The following is a 20,431-nucleotide window of genomic DNA, read 5'->3' as shown; positions in this document are numbered from 1 at the left end:
GGCTACATGTGAGACCAGACCCACAAGAATGTGGCTGACTCTGATCTCCTCTCTGGAATGGCTTACCCACTGCTCAGGAAGACGGCCCACTCACCATCACCATCACCATCTGTCGTGGGTGCAGTAGTAATCCTGCACAGTACAAGAGGAACCGCAGACTCAGCTATTCGGTGTATGTGGTTTGGCTGAGGGGCCAATGGTACAAAACTACCATGTGTGGGATTATGACTGAACACCTCTAAGTCAGAATGCCCCCTAAAAGTAATGACACCCTAGCGGCGTGGAACGCTGTAGGGCGATTACGGATGGCGATCACTACTGTTTTTTCCAGTGACCCCCACGATCCCATGGATAAACAAAATGTTTTGATGCTGAATGCTATACTCGGAGGAGAGGAGCAGGCTATCTCAATCATGTAGTAGATTCCTCCTTCAGGGAAGTTGTGACGTGGATGCCTGACCAGCCTCTACCACATTGTTGTTTTCATTCGATCTCAGGATGTTGCGGCAAGGCCGACATTTCTTTCCCATCTCGCATTGCCTTCAAGGGGGTGGGAGTGAGCTGTCTTCCTGTATGCAGTCAAGGTCAGTCAGCCACATTGCGGTGGGTTTGGAGTCACACCTTGGCCAGACTGGGTAAAGATGGCAGATTTCCTCCCCTGAAGGACATTAGTGAACCAAATGGTTTCTTTTACAACAATCCTGTAGTTTTATGGCGTCCATTTACTGACCCTAGCTTTTGAACTTTAGATTTATTTAAATAATTTACTTTAAATTCCTCAGCTGCTGTGGGTTTGAAACCCACGTCACCAGATCATTAGTTCAGGCCTTTGGATTGATCTCTCTTCTCTTCGGCAATCCCTCAGGATCGAGGATGACTTGTTTCTACTCCAGTTCGATATGTCCAGTGCATGGTCTGCAGACACTGCCAGATGCGGAGCAGATTGTGCTTGAAGATTTGGATGGATGGGTTAATTGGAGATTTCGGCACTCCCTTTGAAGGCCTCAACATTGTCTCTGCATGTTCCAGATGAAATCTCTCAATGTATTCAGTGCCTTCCTGAATGAACCTTCTCCACTTTGGTCAGGCACAAAACAGCATCTCCCATGAGTCAGTGGGTATATTTGACATCTCAGGGTTGCTTTGAGGACATCCCTAAAGCATTTCCCCGGCCCTCCTCGGAGTCTCCTGCCGTGACCTTGTTTTGAACAGAACAATTGCTTTGGGAGTCAGGTGTCGGGCATTTGAACAATTTGTCCTGCCCAGTAAAGCTGGTTTTGAGTCGTTAGCACCTCATCGCTGGGCATGTTGGCTTGGGAGAGGACGCCGCTGTTGGACTGCCTTTCCTGACGCTGGATATAGAGGATCTTGCAAAGACACTGCATGTGGTACTTCTCCGCTTCTCTGCTTTGAGATGCTCGTTGTCGGTCATCAAAGTTTCCGAAGCGTATAGGAGCACGACGGTCACGGCTGCCCAGTAAACTATGACCGTAGTGTCTCTGGTTTGAGATCCTGGTCCTCGAGTACACTTTTTCTCAGTCCAGTAACATCATGCTATCATACCTGTTGACAAAAATAGTGGGTGAGTTTCCCTTTATTTAGTTGCACAGCTCAGTTTAAGGAAGGAACCAATCAGTACGTCAGAGCTTTTAGTCCCAATGCATAAGCCTGACAAATGGATAGTCTTTGTTTAAATTATCTGATGAGCCATGTTTATTTGAACAGCTTGGGAAATCTCCCTAGGCAGAGCCATTGAGATTCTTGACCTCACATTTACCCCTGTGTTATTCTGCGTTGAGTAATATTGACTCAACATTAAAGCTGAATCCTGTCTGATGAAGTGATTATGTACACAGGGACATTGGGAGCTCCAGTCACTTTAGTTAACCAGCCGTTTGGATGCGATACTCAAGTCACGTTCCATTCTGTGGTGTCTGGTGATTAAACTTCCACCCCCTCTGAACACTGAGTATCAGTAAATGCAAATTCTGTCTTTTCTATGCCCATGGAGATTTTGGGCGGGATTCTCTAGTCCTTAGCATGCCATTCCCTGTCACTGGGATTTCCCATTGAAGTCACCCCGCCAGGAAATCAGCGGGAAAAGGGAATGCCAACGGCCGGAGAATTCCAGCCCATGTCTCCCTTCACGGGGTGAAGGTGCCAGCCATGGCTCTGTAATAATACTCTCTTGCCAACGTGTTTGAAGGTTGCGGGCTCCCAAGTGCCTCTCCAAAGACTCGAGCTCAAAGTCTCGGCTGACACGCTGATGGATCAACATAGGTGCTTTCAGATGAAACACTAACCCAAGGCTCATCTGCACTTTTGGGAGAACATAAAAGATTCTATTTGAAGACTTCTCTTGGCCAATATTTACTTGCTCTACCAACTTCACTATAGCAGATCGGTTTATCTCGTTTCTGTCTGACAGACTTTGCTATGGGCATATTATCTGCTGTGGTGCTGTTATGACTCTCGGGGTTAATGTGCAGTCATTTCCAGCCCCACTTGACCCGGAGTTGCAACACAAGCAAATTAACCAATAATTCTTAGAAAAACACCCAAAGGGGGCAGCACGGTGGCGGAGTGGTTAGCACTGCTGACCCATGGCGCCAAGGACCCGGATTCGATCCTGGCCCCGGGTCACTGTCCATGTGCAGTTTGCATATTCTCCCCGTGCCTGTATATATCTCACACCCACAACCCTAAAAGATGTACAGGGTAAGTGAATTGGCCACGCCAATCTCCGAAAATCATTCCACTCGGGCGGGATCCAATCACCACCAGCCAATCCATCAAATCGAGTCCCATCCTCCCTCTCTCTCTCTCTCTGGTGCCGAAATGTGTGAGGTCTCCTGTTCGAACTCGCTGAGTGTTCTCTCCTGTAACTTCTGAATTCCTCACTCCTTTCTGCTGCTTGACTTAAAGACACATGTCCGTCAATCAACCATGGATCAAAAATGATAACAGCAAAACAAAATAAATGGGGAATAAACAGGAAGGATCCTTACGCTGCCTATATCAAAACACTGCCAGCGGCGCCATGTGCAAACACTTGATATCTACTTCAAAAGATCTTGATTGGCTGTAAAGCACTTTGGGATGCCCTGAGGTTTGGAAAGGTGATGTATGAATGCCAACTCTTTCCTTACGGTCTCAGGTTGTCAGGCCGAAGTTGCTGTTTTTCACATGTCAGCAGATTAATTGACTCTAGGTAATAATGAACTGCAGCTTGTCCTCACACTGATGCCAGCTATCCACACATTTCTAGTCAGTCTTGAAAAGGGAGAGAGTGGGATACAGATCAGACCCAAAGGAAGAGAATCAGGGAATGCAACTGTGCTGCTCTCTTTGTGTCTCCACATGGCCAGCTTTTGAAGGCCCTAGGTCTGGGAAGCTATTGAATATTTCTAATGGTGGCCCCTTGTAGTGAGGAGGATGCTTGCCATGAAGTCCAAGAGAAAAGAGAAAGGAACAGTGAGAAAAAGAAAGGGGAAGAGAGAGAGGTTGCAAAAGATGGATGATAAGTCAGTACAAGGTAAAGGAAGTGGAAAAGGCAAAGGGGAAACTGTATTAATAGGGGGGTGGGGGGGGGGGGGGGGGGAGAAATCCACATTTCACATTGGCAGCCAGTAATTAATCAGTTAGTCAGTCCATGGTCGGTGAGGGGTGATGGGCCTACTTGAGTTTTCTTCATGCTCTTGTGTTTTTAGCCTTCATCATCTGCGCATCAATCCAGTTCCACCCAGTTAAAGCAGGGCTCACCATCGTGGGTAGTCCAGTGCACACCCTACCCAACTGTTGAGGTCAAAGCCAATCTTCTTCAAGTAGGCTTTCAGGGTATCTTTGAAATGTTTCCACTGGCTGCCCTATGACCTTTAGCCGGTAGAGAGCGCACGTCGGAAGATGCATGTTTGGCATTCCGACGCAGTGACCTACCCAGCGCAGTTGTCATAGGAGAATGTTTGCCTCACATGCTGAGGAGGATGACCGTGTTCGTACAACAATCCATCCAGGTGATGCATTGGACCTTCTGTAAGCAGCCCTGATGGTATGTCTCAAGCTTTCTTAGGTGTTGGCGATATTCCGCCCAACTTTCACAGCCATAGAGGAGTGTCAGGAGAATGACTGTCTATTAGACTGTGGTCTTTTGTCCATCCACAACTGACACTTCATCGCATCCCCTGGGTAATGTTATGGTGTTTTGAGGTGAAGGTAGAGAATTCAAAATGCAGAAAAATAACCTTAAATAGAGGAAGAATTGTATTTCTATCACTTATTTCATAACCTTAAAATGTCCCAAGCAACTTCACAGCTTTGAAGTGTTGCCTGTAATGTCAGAAATGCATCATCTAATTTGCACACAGCAAGCTCCACCCCCCCCACCCCCAACCTGCCCCAAACAATAATGCAACAAATTACCAGATCATTTGGGGGTGTTTTTCGCAGTTGCTCAAGCAATACATGTTGGCCAAGATGGTAGGATAATTCCCCAGCTCCTCTTTGGAAAAAGTGCCTTGGGATCTTTTATGTCCACTTGAGAGAGCAGATAGGGTCGAAGTTGATTGTTGAATCTGAAAGATGGTGGACAGGATTTTCCACCACAACCGCAACCCCCCACCCCCCAAACACTGTGCCTGTGGCAGTGGAGGGAGCCTGCCAATGGCAGGTGGCGGGATCCTCCGGTCCTGTCAGTGGAGTTTCCCGTTGTTGGTACCCCCCTTTGCCGGGGACCCACGGCGAGGGGTCGCTGTTGGGGGGACCGGAAGATCCCACCAGCAGGAGCGGCCATGTCAAGCTAAGGTTTAGCTGAAAACTCCACCAGAATGGTTCCCGGGATGATGAATTGTAGTTACGAAGCAGGGAGGAAATGTTGAGGAGATTTGATAAAAGTGTTCAGAATCACGAGAGGGGCAGACAGAGGTTAAAATGAAACTGTTTACCTTGGTCTCAGGGTCAAGAATGAAAGAACACCAATTTAAGAAGATTGGCAAAAGAGCCAATATATGACATTTATGCAGTAAGTGGTTAAGATCTGGAATGCATTGCAAGAGTGCTCGGTGGAGACAGATTCAATTGTGGCACCTGAAGAGAGAACATTTGCAGTTCTCTCAAAAAGGGAGTGGGATTAGCCGAACTGCTCCTGCAGAGAGCTGACGTAGACATGATGGGCCGAATGACCTTCTGTGTTGCAACCATTCTTTAATTTGCTGTTTAACAGAATAGTGCCAGAGGATGCCATTCGGCCCTTCGAGTCTGCATCCTCCCTATCCCTGAAACCCCACCAAAAATTAACATCTTTGGACATTAAGGGACAATTTTACCATGGCCAGTCCCCCTAACCTGCACATCTTTGGACTGTGGGAGGAAACCGGAGCACGCGGAGGAAACCGACACAGACATGGGGAGAACGTACAAACTCCACACAGATAGTCACCAAAGGCCGGAATCGAACCCAGGTCCCTGGTGCTGTGAGGCAGCAGTGCTAACCACTCTGCTAGTGTGCTGCCCATTTCTATGAAGGTGGAAGAAGGTTTGTGAGGAACATTAAACCTATTTGGGACAAATGGCCTGATTCCGTGCTTTAAATTATACAGATATCTTGGGTTTATTGGAGTTCTAAAAGAAAAGTTGTTGGGATGACTGTGACAGACGTCCATGACCATTTCCACACTGTGACTGGATAAAGATCAATTGATTCATGTAAATCTATTTATGCAAATCAACAATCAGTCACATGACCCATTTCCTTATGACATCATACGGTCCAGCATGCAACAATTCGATCTGTGTTGGGAAGTCGGTCAATGTCTCATATTCAGGGCCATCATATCAGGCCCCGTGCGCTTGCCATATTTTATTCATTCCACCATTGATCACCACGCCTTTAGCTGTCTGGATTTGGAATTCCCTCCCTAAACCTTTCCACCTCAGTACCTAACTCTTCACCTTCAAGAAGCTTCTAAAACTACCTCTTTGCCCAGCTTATGGTCACCTGCACTACTCTTATTGGTTTGGTGTCGCATTTCTCCTCATTCTGCCCCTGTCGAGTGGGACATTTCACTTAGTTGAAGGCGCTACAAAAATAGAAGTTGTGATTTTGGTTGGTTACCTGTGCTCCACTTAGAGCATCTCCTGATAACTTTCTTTCCTTTTGTTCCACGTGACTGTCAGCGTTTTAGCATGGAAGGAATCTCCAATGTCATCCAGAGTGGTATTCGACAGACGTTTGGAAACTCAGGCAACGATAAACAGGTAACTACTCTTTGTGTTTCTCTGTTATGTTATGTGCTGCATTCTCAGATCACACACATTACTGTGCTGCGCTCTCAGATCACACACATTACTGTGCTGCACTCTCAGATCACACACATTACTGTGCTGCACCCTCAGATCGCACACATTACTGTGCTGCACTCTCAGATCACACACATTACTGTGCTGCACTGAGATCACACACATTACTGTGCTGCACTGAGATCACACACATTACTGTGCTGCACTGAGATCACACACATTACTGTGCTGCACTCTCAGATCACACACATTACTGTGCTGCACTCTCAGATCACACACATTACTGTGCTGCACTCTCAGATCACACACATTACTGTGCTGCACTCTCAGATCACACACATTACTGTGCTGCACTCTCAGATCACACATATTACTGTGCTGCACTCTCAGATCACACACATTACTGTGCTGCACTCTCAGATCACACATATTACTGTGCTGCACTCTCAGATCACACACATTACTGTGCGGCACTCTCAGATCACACACATTACTGTGCTGCACTCTCAGATCACACACATTACTGTGCTGCACTGAGATCACACATATTACTGTGCTGCACTCTGAGATCACACACATTACTGTGCTGCACTCTCAGATCACACACATTACTGTGCTGCACTCCTCAGGGTGTGAAATGTGCCCGGACAGGGTCTGCACTCGTCAGCATAGTGATTGTGCTCGAGGTGCATCAGGATCACAATCCCCTATTGCAGCCAAACATTGAAACCAATGTAAGTGGGGCCCTCATGGAGCGCTGACTAAAGGGAAAGAGGAACTATGATCACAATACTCACGTTCTGCCCTTTAGAACCTGGCCTAATGGTCAGAATCCAGACCACAGGCGGCCATGACAAATTGATGGTGGCACATCGCTATGCCCCACAGCCAAACAGCCATGTGGTTGCCTTGCCAGTGCTGATTAGGTGCCATACTGGTGTTGCCTACTGTAGGTATCTTGGCCAGCACCATCAACCGCCACGGTACCCCGTGATTCCAACCTGCAATATAGGCCCCCTACTCCAAAGGAACTGGGGGCTTCTCTATGATGTGTTAGGCAGGCTGGTTCGATGTGGACTGCACTTGATGCAGGGAAGCTAGAAGCAGACGTCTAACACTGGAGAAAATCCAACACTGTTTTATGCAATGATAGAACTGATATACATGCTTAGCTGTGGGTCGACACTGTACTGAACTGACTGGAGATCTGGTACTAGCCTGACCAGACTTACTAGCTACCGCATGGTGTTTACACTGGCTAGCTCGTGGACTCTGACTGTCTCAGTAGCTGGGTCCAGAGAGAGCGGGAAACCTAGTGCCCTCTGGCTTTATAGTGGTAGTGTCCTGTCTGGTGATTGGCTGCACTGTGCTGTGTGCTTACTGGTCATCCTGTGTGTCAATCACTGCCTGTCTGCACTTCATTATATACAGGAGTGGATATTATGACATCTACCACTATTCACAGCTCGATGTGGCAGGACTGAAGAGCTTAGATCTGACCCATTGGTTGTGGATTCGCTTAGCTCTGTCGACTACCTGCTGCTTTTGCTGTTTGCAAGTAGGCCTGTAGCTTCACCAGGTTGACCCCTTATTTTTGAGTATGCCTGGCGCTGCTCCTTGCATGCCCTCCTGCACTCTTCATTGAACCAGGGACCATCTCCTGGCCTAGTGGTAATGGTAGAGTTCGGGATATGCTGGACCACAAGGTTACAGATTGTGGCTGAATACAATTCTGCTGCTGATGATGGTCCACAGCGCCTAACTCAATTGTGAGTTGCCAAATCTGTTTGGTCTATCCCATTCAGCACTGTGGTAGTGCCACATAACACAACGGAGGGTATTCTCAATGTGAAGAAGAGACCTAAGCGGAACAGTGGCTAGCACTGCTGCCTCACAACACCAGGGACCCGGGTTCAATTCTGTCCTTGGGTGAGTGATTGTCTGTGTGCAGTTTGTACATTCTCCTCGTGTCTGAGTGGGTTTCCGCCAGGTGCTCTGGTTTCCTCCCACATTCCAAAGATGTGCAGGTTAGGTGCACCGGCCATGCTAAATTGCCCCTTAGTGTCCAGTGATGAGCAGATTAGGTAGTGTGAGCACTAGTCGACCTAGTGGACTAGGTAACGTGCTCTTCCGGAGGGCTGGTGCAGACTCAATGAACCAAATGGCCTCCTTCTGCACTGTAGAGATTCTAACTGTTAACTCCTATAGTCACCATGCGGGCTGTGTGGTGGTCACTCCTACCGATACTCTTATGGGCAGATGCATCTGTGGTAGGCAGGTTGGTGAGGATGAGGTCAAGTATGTTTTTCCCTCTTGTAGGTTCCTTCACCACCTGCAGCATTCCTAGTCCAACAGTTATGTCCTACAGGGTTTGACCAACTCTGTCAGTGGTGGGGCTACAAGTGGGCAGCACGGGAGCATAGTGGTTAGCACAAATGCTTCACAGCTCCAGGGTCCCAGGTTCGAATCCCAGCTTGTGTCACTGTCTGTGTGGAGTCTGCACGTTCTCCCCGTGTGTGCATGGGTTTCCTCCGGGTGCTCCGGTTTCCTCCCACATTCCAAAGATGTGCAGGTTAGGTGAATTGGCCATGCTAAATTGCCCTCAGGGTCCAAATTGCCCTTAGTGTTAGGTGGGGTTGCTGGGTTGTGGGGATAGGGTGGAGGTATGGGCTTGGGTAGGGTGCTCTTTCGAAGAGCCGGTGCAGACTCGATGGGCCGAATGGCCTCCTGCACTGTAAATTCTATAAATTGACAATGGTTCGGTGGTCATTATTAGACTTTAAATTCCAGGTTTTTGTATTGAGTTCTGATTTCACCTTTGCCTTGGTGGGATTCAAACCCGAGATCCCAGAGTATTAGCCTGGCTCCCTGGATTACCAGTTTTGGGGAAAATACCACGACGCCATCCCCTGCCCAACTCCAGAGTTGGCAATCCTATAAGCAGTCAGCTTTGGAGGATAATGGGAAATGATTGGATTTATTATGCCTAAAAATACAACAGCAGCTGATTGGCAGATTTCAAGCTCTGGCTTGCAGGTTCTAACTGGCTGACCCACAACGACATTCCTGAAGCACTCGGCAGTATGGGATGATTCCCAGACCAATCTTTCTGCAGCAAGATGTAAAACAAGCATTGGCTCAGACAATCATTTTGTCTGCGTCTCTGTATATAATTCATTAAGATCTTAAGTTGTAACTTGTGTGTGTGTCAAACTGGCACATGTAATACAAAATATATTATTGATGAACACACAACGTAATCGTAACGGAAAGTAGGGCAGTGTTTGTATAAAATGTGTATATATTTGAATCTTGCACTTTTAGGTTCTGAAAGCCTCACGGACCTGAAGTTCCCTCCCCACCCCTTCCCCGGTCTGTCATGTTTTGAATTTGCGTAATGAGAGGTTTATGCTCAGCACCTATTGTGTGTGGAGAGAAAGCAGCAAAACATTTGTCTGCTGTACTAACATTGTCTGTTTCCTTGTATCCAGTACCTAACCACAGTAATACCTTATGAGAAGAAAAACACACCACCAACAGTCGATGATCTTCAAATACTGACCACAAGTGAGTTTTTTGAAATTCTGTTACACCTGAAAGGGCTTTTTTTTAATGAGATTAGCACTTTATGGTACGATCAGGTGAGATGACCCTTTGCCAGTTCTGATGAAATATCATCTCTCACTGAATTTGAATTTGACTTTTGGCCGCAATCCAAATCTTCTGACAGGACTGGACCGTTGACCCTGCAAGCTGGGCCAACATTTATTGCCCATCCCTGAGGGCAATATCAACCACATTACTGTGGCTCTGGAGTCACATGTAGGACAGGCCAGCAGACTTTAGTAAACCAGATGCGTTTTTATGACAATCGACAATGGTTTAACAGATGTTATTACATTCACAGAATTTACAGTGCAGAAGGAGGCTATTCAGCCCATTGAGTCTGTACCAGCCCTTGGCACGTGCACCCTATCTCCGTATCCCCAACTAGCCTCTTTTGGACACTAATGGCAATTTACCACGGCCAATCCACCTAACCTGCACATCTTTGGACTGTGGGAGGAAAACCGGAGCACCCGGAGGAAACCCACGCAGTCACAGGAGAAAGTGCAAACTCCACACAGACAGTCACCCGAGGCCGGAATTGAACCTGGTGCTGTGAGGCAGCAGTGGTAACCACTGTGCCACCGTACCGCCAATTGGACTATTAATTCCAGATTTTTAATGAATTCAAATTGCTCCATGTGCCCTGGTGGGATTCGAACCTGGGTCTCTGGATTACTAGTCCAGCGACAATACCTTTACACCACTGCGTCCCCTCTCTCCACAGGTGCTGCCTGACCTGCTGAAAGCTTCTAGTATATTTTAAGTTTAGTTTTCATGGCACTTGGCAGTTTTGGGAGCTGTGTGCCATAATAGTCTCCCTTAATCCAGTCGAAAGTGAACCCACCACGTCGCCAGTGTGCTAATTCCACTAAACATAATCATTCTTTCAATCTCGCTGAATGCCACTGCAGGTTTATGCTCCGTGGCAACTTGGTTCAGATTGGCCAACAATTCCAGTTGGACACCCACATTACCATCACACCACCCAAGGCAGCACTGGGCCCAGCAGCAGAAGTCGGAGTTCATTGCTAATCAACATAATGGCCAATTACATTGTACCCATTGATAATAGCAACAAATTGTGTAACGCAGCAATCACGTGACCAGAGAGCAGGAATAATCCAGTAAAAGTATATCTTTGTCTCCTGATTTCATTGACAGGAGTTACAAAACCGAAGTGTAGTCCCTGGATCATCCAATTCCCCTGATTTTCAGATCTGCTTTTAGTTTGCATAAAGGGAACACTGGCATTATTTTGCCTGCAGGATATTGCAGTGTTACCCGTCTGTTCCACATAAAGCATCTGTTACTTGTACAATAATAATATAATATAATCTTTATTGTCACAAGTAGGCTTACATTTACACTGCAATGAAGTTACTGTGAAAAGCCCCTAGTCCCCACATTCCGGCGCCTGTTCGGGTACACTGCAGGAGAATTCAGAATGTCGAAATTACACAATAGCCTGTCTTTCGAGACTTGTGGAAGGAAACCGGAGCACCCGGAAGAAACCCACGCAGACACGGGAAGAACGTGCAGACTCCACACAGACAGTAATCCAAGCTGGGAATCGAACCTGGGACCCTGGCGCTGTGAAGCCACAGTGCTATCCACTATGCTACTGTGCTGCCCACGGTACTTGCCCTCTCTGTTTCTTTGGTGTCTCTTTCTCACATTTCTCTGTTTTATCCACGTTCTTTTCTTCACCCCTCCCACTACTACATTTCAATTCCACCCCTCCCCCCACTGCTCTCTTTTGGTGATTCCCTTTCAGTCTATCTTTCAATAATTTGTGCTGTGATTTCTTTCACTTGTGAATTATTCCTTAAACTTTGCCTAGTCACTTCTGCTGATGATGGTCATCCGGCTGCTGGTGTTTCCTCCAACTAAGTAGCGAGAGATGTTATGTAATGGAGTTATCGTCCTCTCCAATTTTTCACCTAAACACCCCAACCCCCACTTCCCCACATGAATTTGGATGACATCATCGCCTTCTCTGAAAAAATTCCCCTCAAACTGGGAAGAAAGGAGTTCAGGGATTGAGTCTATCTTTTGATCTTCTTTCAAGGCTTTGAGCATCAGTGACTCAATTCACCATGTCACCCTTTCCTCCTCTGGCTCTGTTAAATTAGTTAGAATGACGTTCCACAGGCCACAGCAGCTCATAGCATCTCAACTCTGGAGAATGAGCTGGTCACAATGACAGGCAGCATGTATACATTCAAAGAAATGCTCAAGGAAGTGCAGAGCCAAGTGCAAAATGTGCAATAGTCATTGTTCCTCCGTCCGTGAATCAGTTGATGACTCACTTTCTACAACTGGCTGCTTCTAAATGCACATTCCTTCTGTCTATATACTGTTAATGGAGCCGTAAAGACTAATTCTCTCCTTCTGTTGTTTTTCGTCTTCAATAATGTTTCTCCAGACATACTGGAGATGAATTACACAGCACTGCGCAGCAATATCATGAAGCTATTTGGAGGAATATTTTTTTCTGATTTGAGAATTTTTGACCACATTCTTCATGAGCACCTCTGCATGGTTCCTGTTCAGTGAGCAGAGTCACCCTCCCAAAAATGTTGACCAGAAGCTGGTTTAATTCAGTCAATAGACTGTAACAAGTCTCTAAGTGGTACCAACGATTCAAGCGTTTTTAAAAAGCAATTATTTTGGGTTCCTTACTCCTGACTGGAGGTATCTTACTTCCAAGCCCCCATTTGCAATCTCATCGGTTTAATTCACTATACATAGAATCAGAGAATTTACAATACAGAAGGAGGCCATTTGGCCCATCGAGTCTGTACCGGCTCATGAAAAGAGCACCCTACTTGAGCCCACACCTCCAGCTTATCCTATGACCCAGTAACCCCTTAGTGTTTTTGGACACTAAGGGCAATTTAGCATGGCCAATCTACCTAACCTGCACATCTTTGGACTGTGGGAGGAAACCGGAGCACCCGGAGGAAACCCACGCAGACACGGGGAGAACGTGCAGACTCCACACAGGCAGTGATCCAAGCCAGGAATCAAACTTGGGACTCTAGAGCTGTAAATCAATTGTGCTAACCACTGTACTACCGTGCTGCTGATGGCTTTGTCTAATGACAGCTGGTATGTTCTGTTAGCTGGTTGGGTGCCACACAGTGTTTGACCATAAGACTTGGGAGCATAATTAGGTCATTCGGCCCATCACGTCCGCTCCGCCATTCAATCATGGCTGCCATGTTTCTCAACCATAAGACATAGGAGCAGAATTAGGCCACTCAGCCCATTGAGTCTGCTCCGCCATTCAATCATGCCTGATATTTTTCTCATCCCCATTCTCCTGCCTTCTCCCCATAACCCCTGATCCCCTTATTGATCAAAAACCTATCTATCTCTATCTTAAAGACTCTGTGATTTGGCCTCCACAGCCTTCTGCGGCAAAGAGTTCCACAGATTCACCACCCTCTGGCTGAAAAAACTCCTCCTCATCTCTGTTTTAAAAGATTGTCCCTTTAGTCTGAGATGGTGTCCTCTGGTTCTAGTTTTTCCTACAAGTGGAAACATCCTCTCCACATCCACTCTATCCTGGCCTCGCAGTATCCTATTTTCCTGTATTCCTGTCTCCCGTCATCCTGTCTTCTCCCCAAAACCCTATGTCCTCTTATTAATCAAGAACCCATTTTCTCTGTCTTAAAGACACTCAGTGATTTGGCCTCCACAGCCTTCTGTGGGAATGAGTTCCACAGATTCTCCACCCTCTGGCTGGAGAAATTCCTCCTCATCTCAGTTTTAAAGGATCATCCGTTCAATCTGAGACCGTGGCCTCGGGTTCTAATTTTTCCTACTAGTGGAAACATCCTCTCCACGTCCATTCTATCCAGGCCTTGCAGTATCCTGTAAGTTTCAATAAGGTCCCCCCTCATCCTTCTAAACTCCGAGTACAGATCCAGAGTCCTCAACCGTTCCTCACATGACAAGCTCTTAATGCAAGGGATCATGCTTGTGAACCTCCTCTGGACCCTTTCCAAGGCCGGCACATCCTTCCTTGGACACAGGACCCAAAACTGCTCACAATACTCCAAATAGGGTCTGACCAGAGCCTTATACAGCCTCAGTAGTGCATCCCTGCTCTTGAATACTCGTCCTTTCAACATGAATGCTAGATGTTTAGTGATGAGCCCCTCTGTGCTCCCAGCCAAATGCCCTCTTCAATTGACCACTTTATAGATTAGGGTGCAAATGACTAGCAATTATCTTTTCTTATTTCCATACGGAGGGATCGTACACACCCCCCACCTGTTTTGTGGCGGCGGAGCCAGCCGCCATTGGCCAGCGGTGGGATTTTATCAACGTCTCTGCCTATTGTGTCAATGTCAGGATCACTTCAAGACTTTCTAATGGTTCTGATACTGTATTTAGTGGTACTGGGAGAGTGGGTGTGGAGAATACATGGAAGGGGTGGGGGAGGAGGGCATGGAAGGGGCAAACACCATGTGTTATGATGAAACATGGGGGTATGGAGGAGGAAAGTGGGTATTGATGGGGCATAGGGGATATGAGGGGCATGGAATTGATACAGTGACGCATGTGGGGTGGGTTGATGTGTTGAGCAGTGGGTGAAATGTGGTGAGGGTTTGAGGGCGTGACTTCCAACATTAAAACTTGGTGGATATCGCAGGAGACAGATTCACAGAATGTTTATGGCACATATGTTGACTGTTTGGCCCATTGTGTCTGCACCGGCTCTCCGAAGGAACAATTTGCCTCTTGCCATTCCCCTGCCTACTCCCCGTAGTCTTGTACATTCTTCCTTCTCAAATAACAGTCTAATTCCCTTTTGATTAAACCTGCCTCCATCACACTCTCAGGCAGTGCATTCCAAACCCGGGGCAAAATTCTTCGACCCCCAGCAGGGTCGGAGAATCGCCTGGGGCCACCGAAAATCCCGCCCCCGCCGTGGCAGAGATTCTCCGCCACACGGGAAGTGGCGGTGGCGGGAATCTCGTCACTCCGATCGGAGAGGCCCCTGCGGTGATTCTCCGGCCCGGATGGGTCGAAGTCCCGCCGCTGGGAGGCCCCTCCTGCCGCCGAGGTTTGAACCACAACTGGAACGGCAGGATCAGCGGCGTGAGCAGGCCCCCGGGGTCCTGGGGGGGCGGGGGGCGATCGGACCCCGGGGGGTGCCCCCACGGTGGCCTGGCCCGCGATCGGGGCCCCCCCGCTCAGACTCCGGGCCAGTGCCCTGGGTGAACTATTTCTCCTCCCCGGTCGCCATGACTGAAGCGGAAGAGAACCCCACGTCGCGCATGCGCCGACAGTGATGTCAGCGGCAAGCTGCCGCTGACGTCACTGCCGGCGCATGCGCCGACCGGCGAAAGCCTTTCGGCCAGCCCCGCTGCCGGGGGCGCCGGTTTTTTGCGCCAGTCTTCTGGTGCCAACCGCTCCAGCGCGGGGCTGGCCCCCAAAGGTGGGGAGAATTCCCCCCCTTTGGGGAGGTCCGACCCCTGCGTTGGCGGTTGCCATTCCCCTGCCTACTCCCCGTAGTCTTGGAGTGGTTGGCACCACTCCCCTACTCCGGGACTCTCCGTCACGCCGGGTAGGGGAGAATGCCGCCCCCTAATCACTCGCTGTGTAAAAACGTTTCTCCTCATATCACTTTTACCCCTTTTAAGGGAGGAGAGTCAGTAGTGTAGTGATATTGTCACTGGACGAGCAATCCGAGTCATGCTCTGGGAAAATTGGTTCAAATCATACGAGGGCAGATGGTGGAATTTGAATTCAATAAAAAAAAGCATCTGGAATTAAAAGTCTAATGATAACCATGGAAACCATTGTCGATTGTTGTAAAAACCCATCCGGTTGACTAATGCCCTTTAGGGAAGGAAATCCATCATCCTTACCTGATCTGGCCTACATGTGACTCCAAATCCAGCAATGTGGTTAACTTTTAAATTCCCTCAGGGATGGGCAACAAATGCTGGCCTAGCCAACGAAGCCCACATCCCATGAACAAATAAAGAAAAAAAAACAATGACTTGTTCTCAAAGGTGGGGGTTTCAGCCTGTAGCCTCATCACCCACCTGCCCCTGTTGCTGCTCCGAGTCTGACTCCATTGTTGTGCCTAAACCACAGTGTGTTTTTAACCCGTATACTATATTGTGTGTTTCATACACACAAATGTTAAGGTTATTTCAATCACACGCACACATCTTTCTAAACTGTATGTTCTATGTTCTAGAAGCTGAACTACAAAGCTATACATGCAAGCCTTCAACTTAAATTTCAAGTGACTGGCAAATACTGGGCAGATATTGCATTTATCTGGAGTCTGTAGTCTTGCAGTTTTGGTGGTTAGTGGCTGATTATCGTTGTCCTTGGCTCTGGTCCTTCGTCCTCTTCTTCGGCCGGTGAAGAGTCACCGTTGTTGGTTGCTGTCGAGAGAGCGAGTGAGGGATTGCGCAGCATCTTTTATCCTTGGGATTTTTGCGCCCTTTGTTGGCAGTCCCAGGTGAACTTCCAACCAATCGATCAGAGCTCGATCACCCTGATCGATTAGGTCCAACGAAGTCCCGCTACCTTGATGGCGGACGTGTCCTTACCGGCCATGTCCATTGGTGTAGGAGGCACGTAGGCCTTTCCAAATAAGGAAACGGGCGCCACTAAGTCTACTACATTGTACTGATTTTCATTTTAAGCCTATTGTCCAGGGATGGCCTCTTGATGGCCCTTTTCCTGTGGTATTTGTGAAGTCTGGTCTGCAGCCCTTTGTTTATTTGGAGCTGCAGCCTGCTTGTCCGTGAACTTGGCCACTTTTCCCACCGTCCTCAGCCAGACATCATTTTAGGTGGCCACACCATCCTGCTCCCACCTCCCAATCGAGAAAATATGCCGGGCGGAGGCTTTTATCAAGGTGACAGGGTTTGCTGAGTCACAAAATTTCACAACACCCGACCTGGGTCTCCTGTTACCGTCTCACATTCTAGAATGAGTTAGTTAACTTTAGCCGGAGCAATAGTGGGGGTTAGTTAATTGAATTTGAGGAGAACCATTGCTCTGATTACCATCCAATAACTCCCGCTGGCAAAAATATCGCCATGACTCACTGTCTGCCGCCACCAGAACAATGGCTGGTTGGGTGGGGAGCTGAAGGATTAATAATTCTCATAGCTCACGTCAGAAACTTAAGGGCCAGGGTATTTAGGATGACAGATACACCACCCTGTCTGTGGGAAACACATCGCCACACAAGCAAGAAGCTCCTTTGAGGAGAGTTAATTGGCTGAAACCGGCTCTTTTGCCCTTCAGCTGGGAGGAGGTGTCTAATGAGGGAGTTGCCAGCCGGTTGTCTGAGCTGTGGCAGAAGCTGTAGTGGACACGATAGGGACCACAAGCACTCCCCAGTGTCAAAGTTCCGGGAGCCCAGGACTTGGTAACTGTCAGGAGTCTCTGGGTGGGGTGGGGTGGGGTGGGGAGGGGAGGTGGCAGTGGGCAGAGTGGTTTGGGATTTTGGCAGAGTGCCCAGGGTAGAGAGAGTGCTCCCCCAACCCCTCAATTCCTGCCAAGGCCAGAACGGCATCGCTTTCCAAGCCCCCCCCCCCCCCCTCGCCCATCCCACGTTAAACTGCGGAGAGGTCAGGACGGGTGGAAACCTTGTGGGAAGACCACCTGAGAAATTCAAAGGATCCCTGCCCCCACCTGCAAAGCCACCGATGGAGGAATATAAAATTCTGCCTCCGGAGTGGGGGAGAGCAGACTATTTGAAAAAAAAAAACCAAAGCAACAAAGATTGAAAAAAAAATGGTGGACCTGTACCAAAATGTTCAATGTTTGAAGCCCCTAATCAGACAATTATCTCCCCTCAGTTCTTCTGGCTATGAAGGAGGACAGTGAGAAGGTTCCAGTTTTACTGACAGACTACATCTTAAAAGGTAAGAAAGGTTTTTAAAAATACATATATAATGCATATAAAATGATTATGCTCCCTTTGCCCTCTTTCTCTCCTTCACTGCAAACCTACACCATTCCAAATCGAACAAGCAAAACTCCTATTGTTCTGAGCCTGGCCACCATAAAATGCATAAAATGAAACCTGGGAAGATGCCCGTCTGTGGCTCTTCTCTTTGTGGAGTGGGAGACTCGGTGCATGAAGGGTCGTTGACGTTGACTGAATTGTTTTTTTCCCCCAGTTTGTTGAACAGTTACTTGGAGAATAACCGGGAGAATGAAAAGCATAAAAGCTGCATTGAGAGCATTGTATCTATCTATTCTTCTAAAATATACTTGCTGGATTAGGGTTACTTGCTATATTTTTCTGAATGACCATAGATTTGGTTGAAGTTCAAAGTCAGGTTGCTCCTACACGATGCAGCAATTTCCCCATACCACCATTTCCTGATTTCAATCCTGCTCCTGCTAAATGGAGTCCAGGCATTTCCCCACCACAAGAGAAAAACCATTAGCTGGTTCTGTTTTTATTTTAATGCTGTCCTCTCACTTATTATGTAGAAAGTGGATTAATCCTTCTTCTTAATTACATTCTTTTAAAGCTTGAGAGAAAATAAAAGGATGAATGTGCATTTATATGGCACCTTTCACAGCCTCAGGCCATCGGAGATTGTTGATCAGAAAGGGAGTCAGTCATGGGGCACAGGCGGCAAAGTGGAGTTCAGGCCCACCATTGGTTCAGCCACAATCTTTTTTTTTTAGAAATATTTTTATTGAAGGCATTGTTCATATATATAAAATCACACAAGCCAAACCTCAGCAACAGGTATTAAAACTAACAGTCCATCCTCCCCCACCCCCCCCGCCCCTAACCATCCACCCCACTGTTATCCCAAGCCTGCCTCCTTTTTTCCCTCATACCCCCTGAACAAAATGTAACCCCCACCCCCATTTACTTAAAGAAGTCAATAAACAGCATCCGCCTTAGGATGAACCCTTCTTCCACTCCACGAATGGCGAACTTAACTTTTTCCAGTTGCAAAACCTCTGCCAGGTCACTCACCTACACCCTTGCCTTAATCAGCTCCAAGTCCCGGCAACTCAACAAATGTCCGGGCTATCAGGGAGGCAAAGGCCAAGACATCGGCCTCTCTCCACACCTGAACTCCCAGATCTTCCGACACTCTGAATATCCCAACATCCGGACTCGGAGCTGGCCCTATGCTCCTCCAAAGCCCCCTCAACCTCAGACATGTCCAGAACATTTGCACACCGCCCATTCCTATCGTCCACCCCTGCAAAGAACCGGCTCATCCCCGAGACCGTCATGTGGGCTCTGTGCACCACCTTAAATTGGATGAGGCTTAACCTCGTGCACAACGAGGAAGCATTCACCCTCCGCAGGAATTCCCTCCACACCCCAGCCCCCAACTCATTCTCCCACTTGTGTCTGACCTCCTCCACATGAGCGTCTTCCCTATCCAACAGGTCTCCATATATATCCGCCACTCTACGCTCCCCAATGTCACCCTTGGGCAACAACTTGTCTTGCAGCACCAGAGCGCAGCTCCAGGAAGGACAGCAACTCTTTTCTGATGAAGTCTCCTCAAGCTCTTCCAGGTCTGCAAACGTTTCTCCACAAACAAATCCCTGAAGTACTCTAGAGTAGCCATGATCTTATTGCATGACAGACCGGGCACGAGGGTCAGGATATCACCTCTGTTTGTCTTCCCCTAGCACCAAAGAATCAAGTGTGAGCCGTTAAAGTTTCCATTTATTTTCCCATTTGCGAGGCAACATCTCCAACGATACATCGCTACCTCCACACTACACTGGAGTCAGATTGGAAATGTGTTCAAATCCCTGGAGTGGGGCATTAATCGAACTCAAAAGGGAAAGTGCTGTCAACAAATCAAGGCTGATAAGGGCACTGAATCTCAGCTGGGCCTATATCTCACAGGAAGTTGGGCAACAATTCTGCCAACTGAACATGGGTAACCATCCCATGTACCACCCTCCACCCCACTTTCTCCGCCCAAAGCTGAATAATGAAAACAATAACAATCGCTGGAAGTTGACAAGAAAGTTTAATAAAGATGTGGGATGTTGGGCGGGATTCTCTCAGCCCAGGGCCGGGCTGGAGAATCTTTGCGACCGGCGCCACGCCGCCCCGATGCCAGCATGCGATTCTCCGCAGAGCGCCATTGGCGCCGGCCCGTGGTTGGCACGGCACCGGTCACAGGCCGCTCTGTGCGACCGGCCCGCCGATTCTTGGCCCGGGATTCTCGGGACAAGCGGCCGTCGTGAAAAGCCGAGTCCCGCCGACACCCTCCACACCTCCTCTCAGCTGGCAGGACCTCGGCTTAGAAGGGTCGGGGAGACGGCTTGTTGGGTGTGGGGGGGGGGGCTGACCCCGGGGGGGGGGGCCCCGCCCCCGAGGCGGGCCTCCGATCTGGCCCGTGATCGGGGCCCACCAATCAGCGGGCCGACCTCTCTAGCTGGGGGCCTCCTTTCCTACGCGCCGGCCCCTGTAGCCCTACGCCATGTGCGTTGGGGCCAGCGCGTTGAAGGAAGCCACTGCGCATGCGTGCGTTGGCGC

The 20,431-nt window shown here is 48.4% G+C and overlaps 1 protein-coding gene across 1 annotated transcript in view; it reads left to right on the top strand.

Annotated features, from left to right (window-relative positions):
- fez1 (fasciculation and elongation protein zeta 1 (zygin I)) overlaps window positions 1–20,431 on the top strand; it is a 125,776-nt gene that overhangs the window by 101,632 nt on the left and 3,713 nt on the right. Inside the window, exons 6-8 of the mRNA XM_038778461.1 lie at window positions 6,172–6,252; window positions 9,786–9,861; window positions 17,751–17,816. Coding sequence (XP_038634389.1) covers window positions 6,172–6,252; window positions 9,786–9,861; window positions 17,751–17,816 — 223 coding nt within the window. The remainder of the gene's footprint in view (window positions 1–6,171; window positions 6,253–9,785; window positions 9,862–17,750; window positions 17,817–20,431) is intronic.

The sequence above is a fragment of the Scyliorhinus canicula genome, chromosome 19 (assembly GCF_902713615.1).
Source record: "Scyliorhinus canicula chromosome 19, sScyCan1.1, whole genome shotgun sequence".
Taxonomy (NCBI): domain Eukaryota; kingdom Metazoa; phylum Chordata; class Chondrichthyes; order Carcharhiniformes; family Scyliorhinidae; genus Scyliorhinus; species Scyliorhinus canicula.
This window is presented reverse-complemented; position numbering and strand designations above follow the sequence as displayed.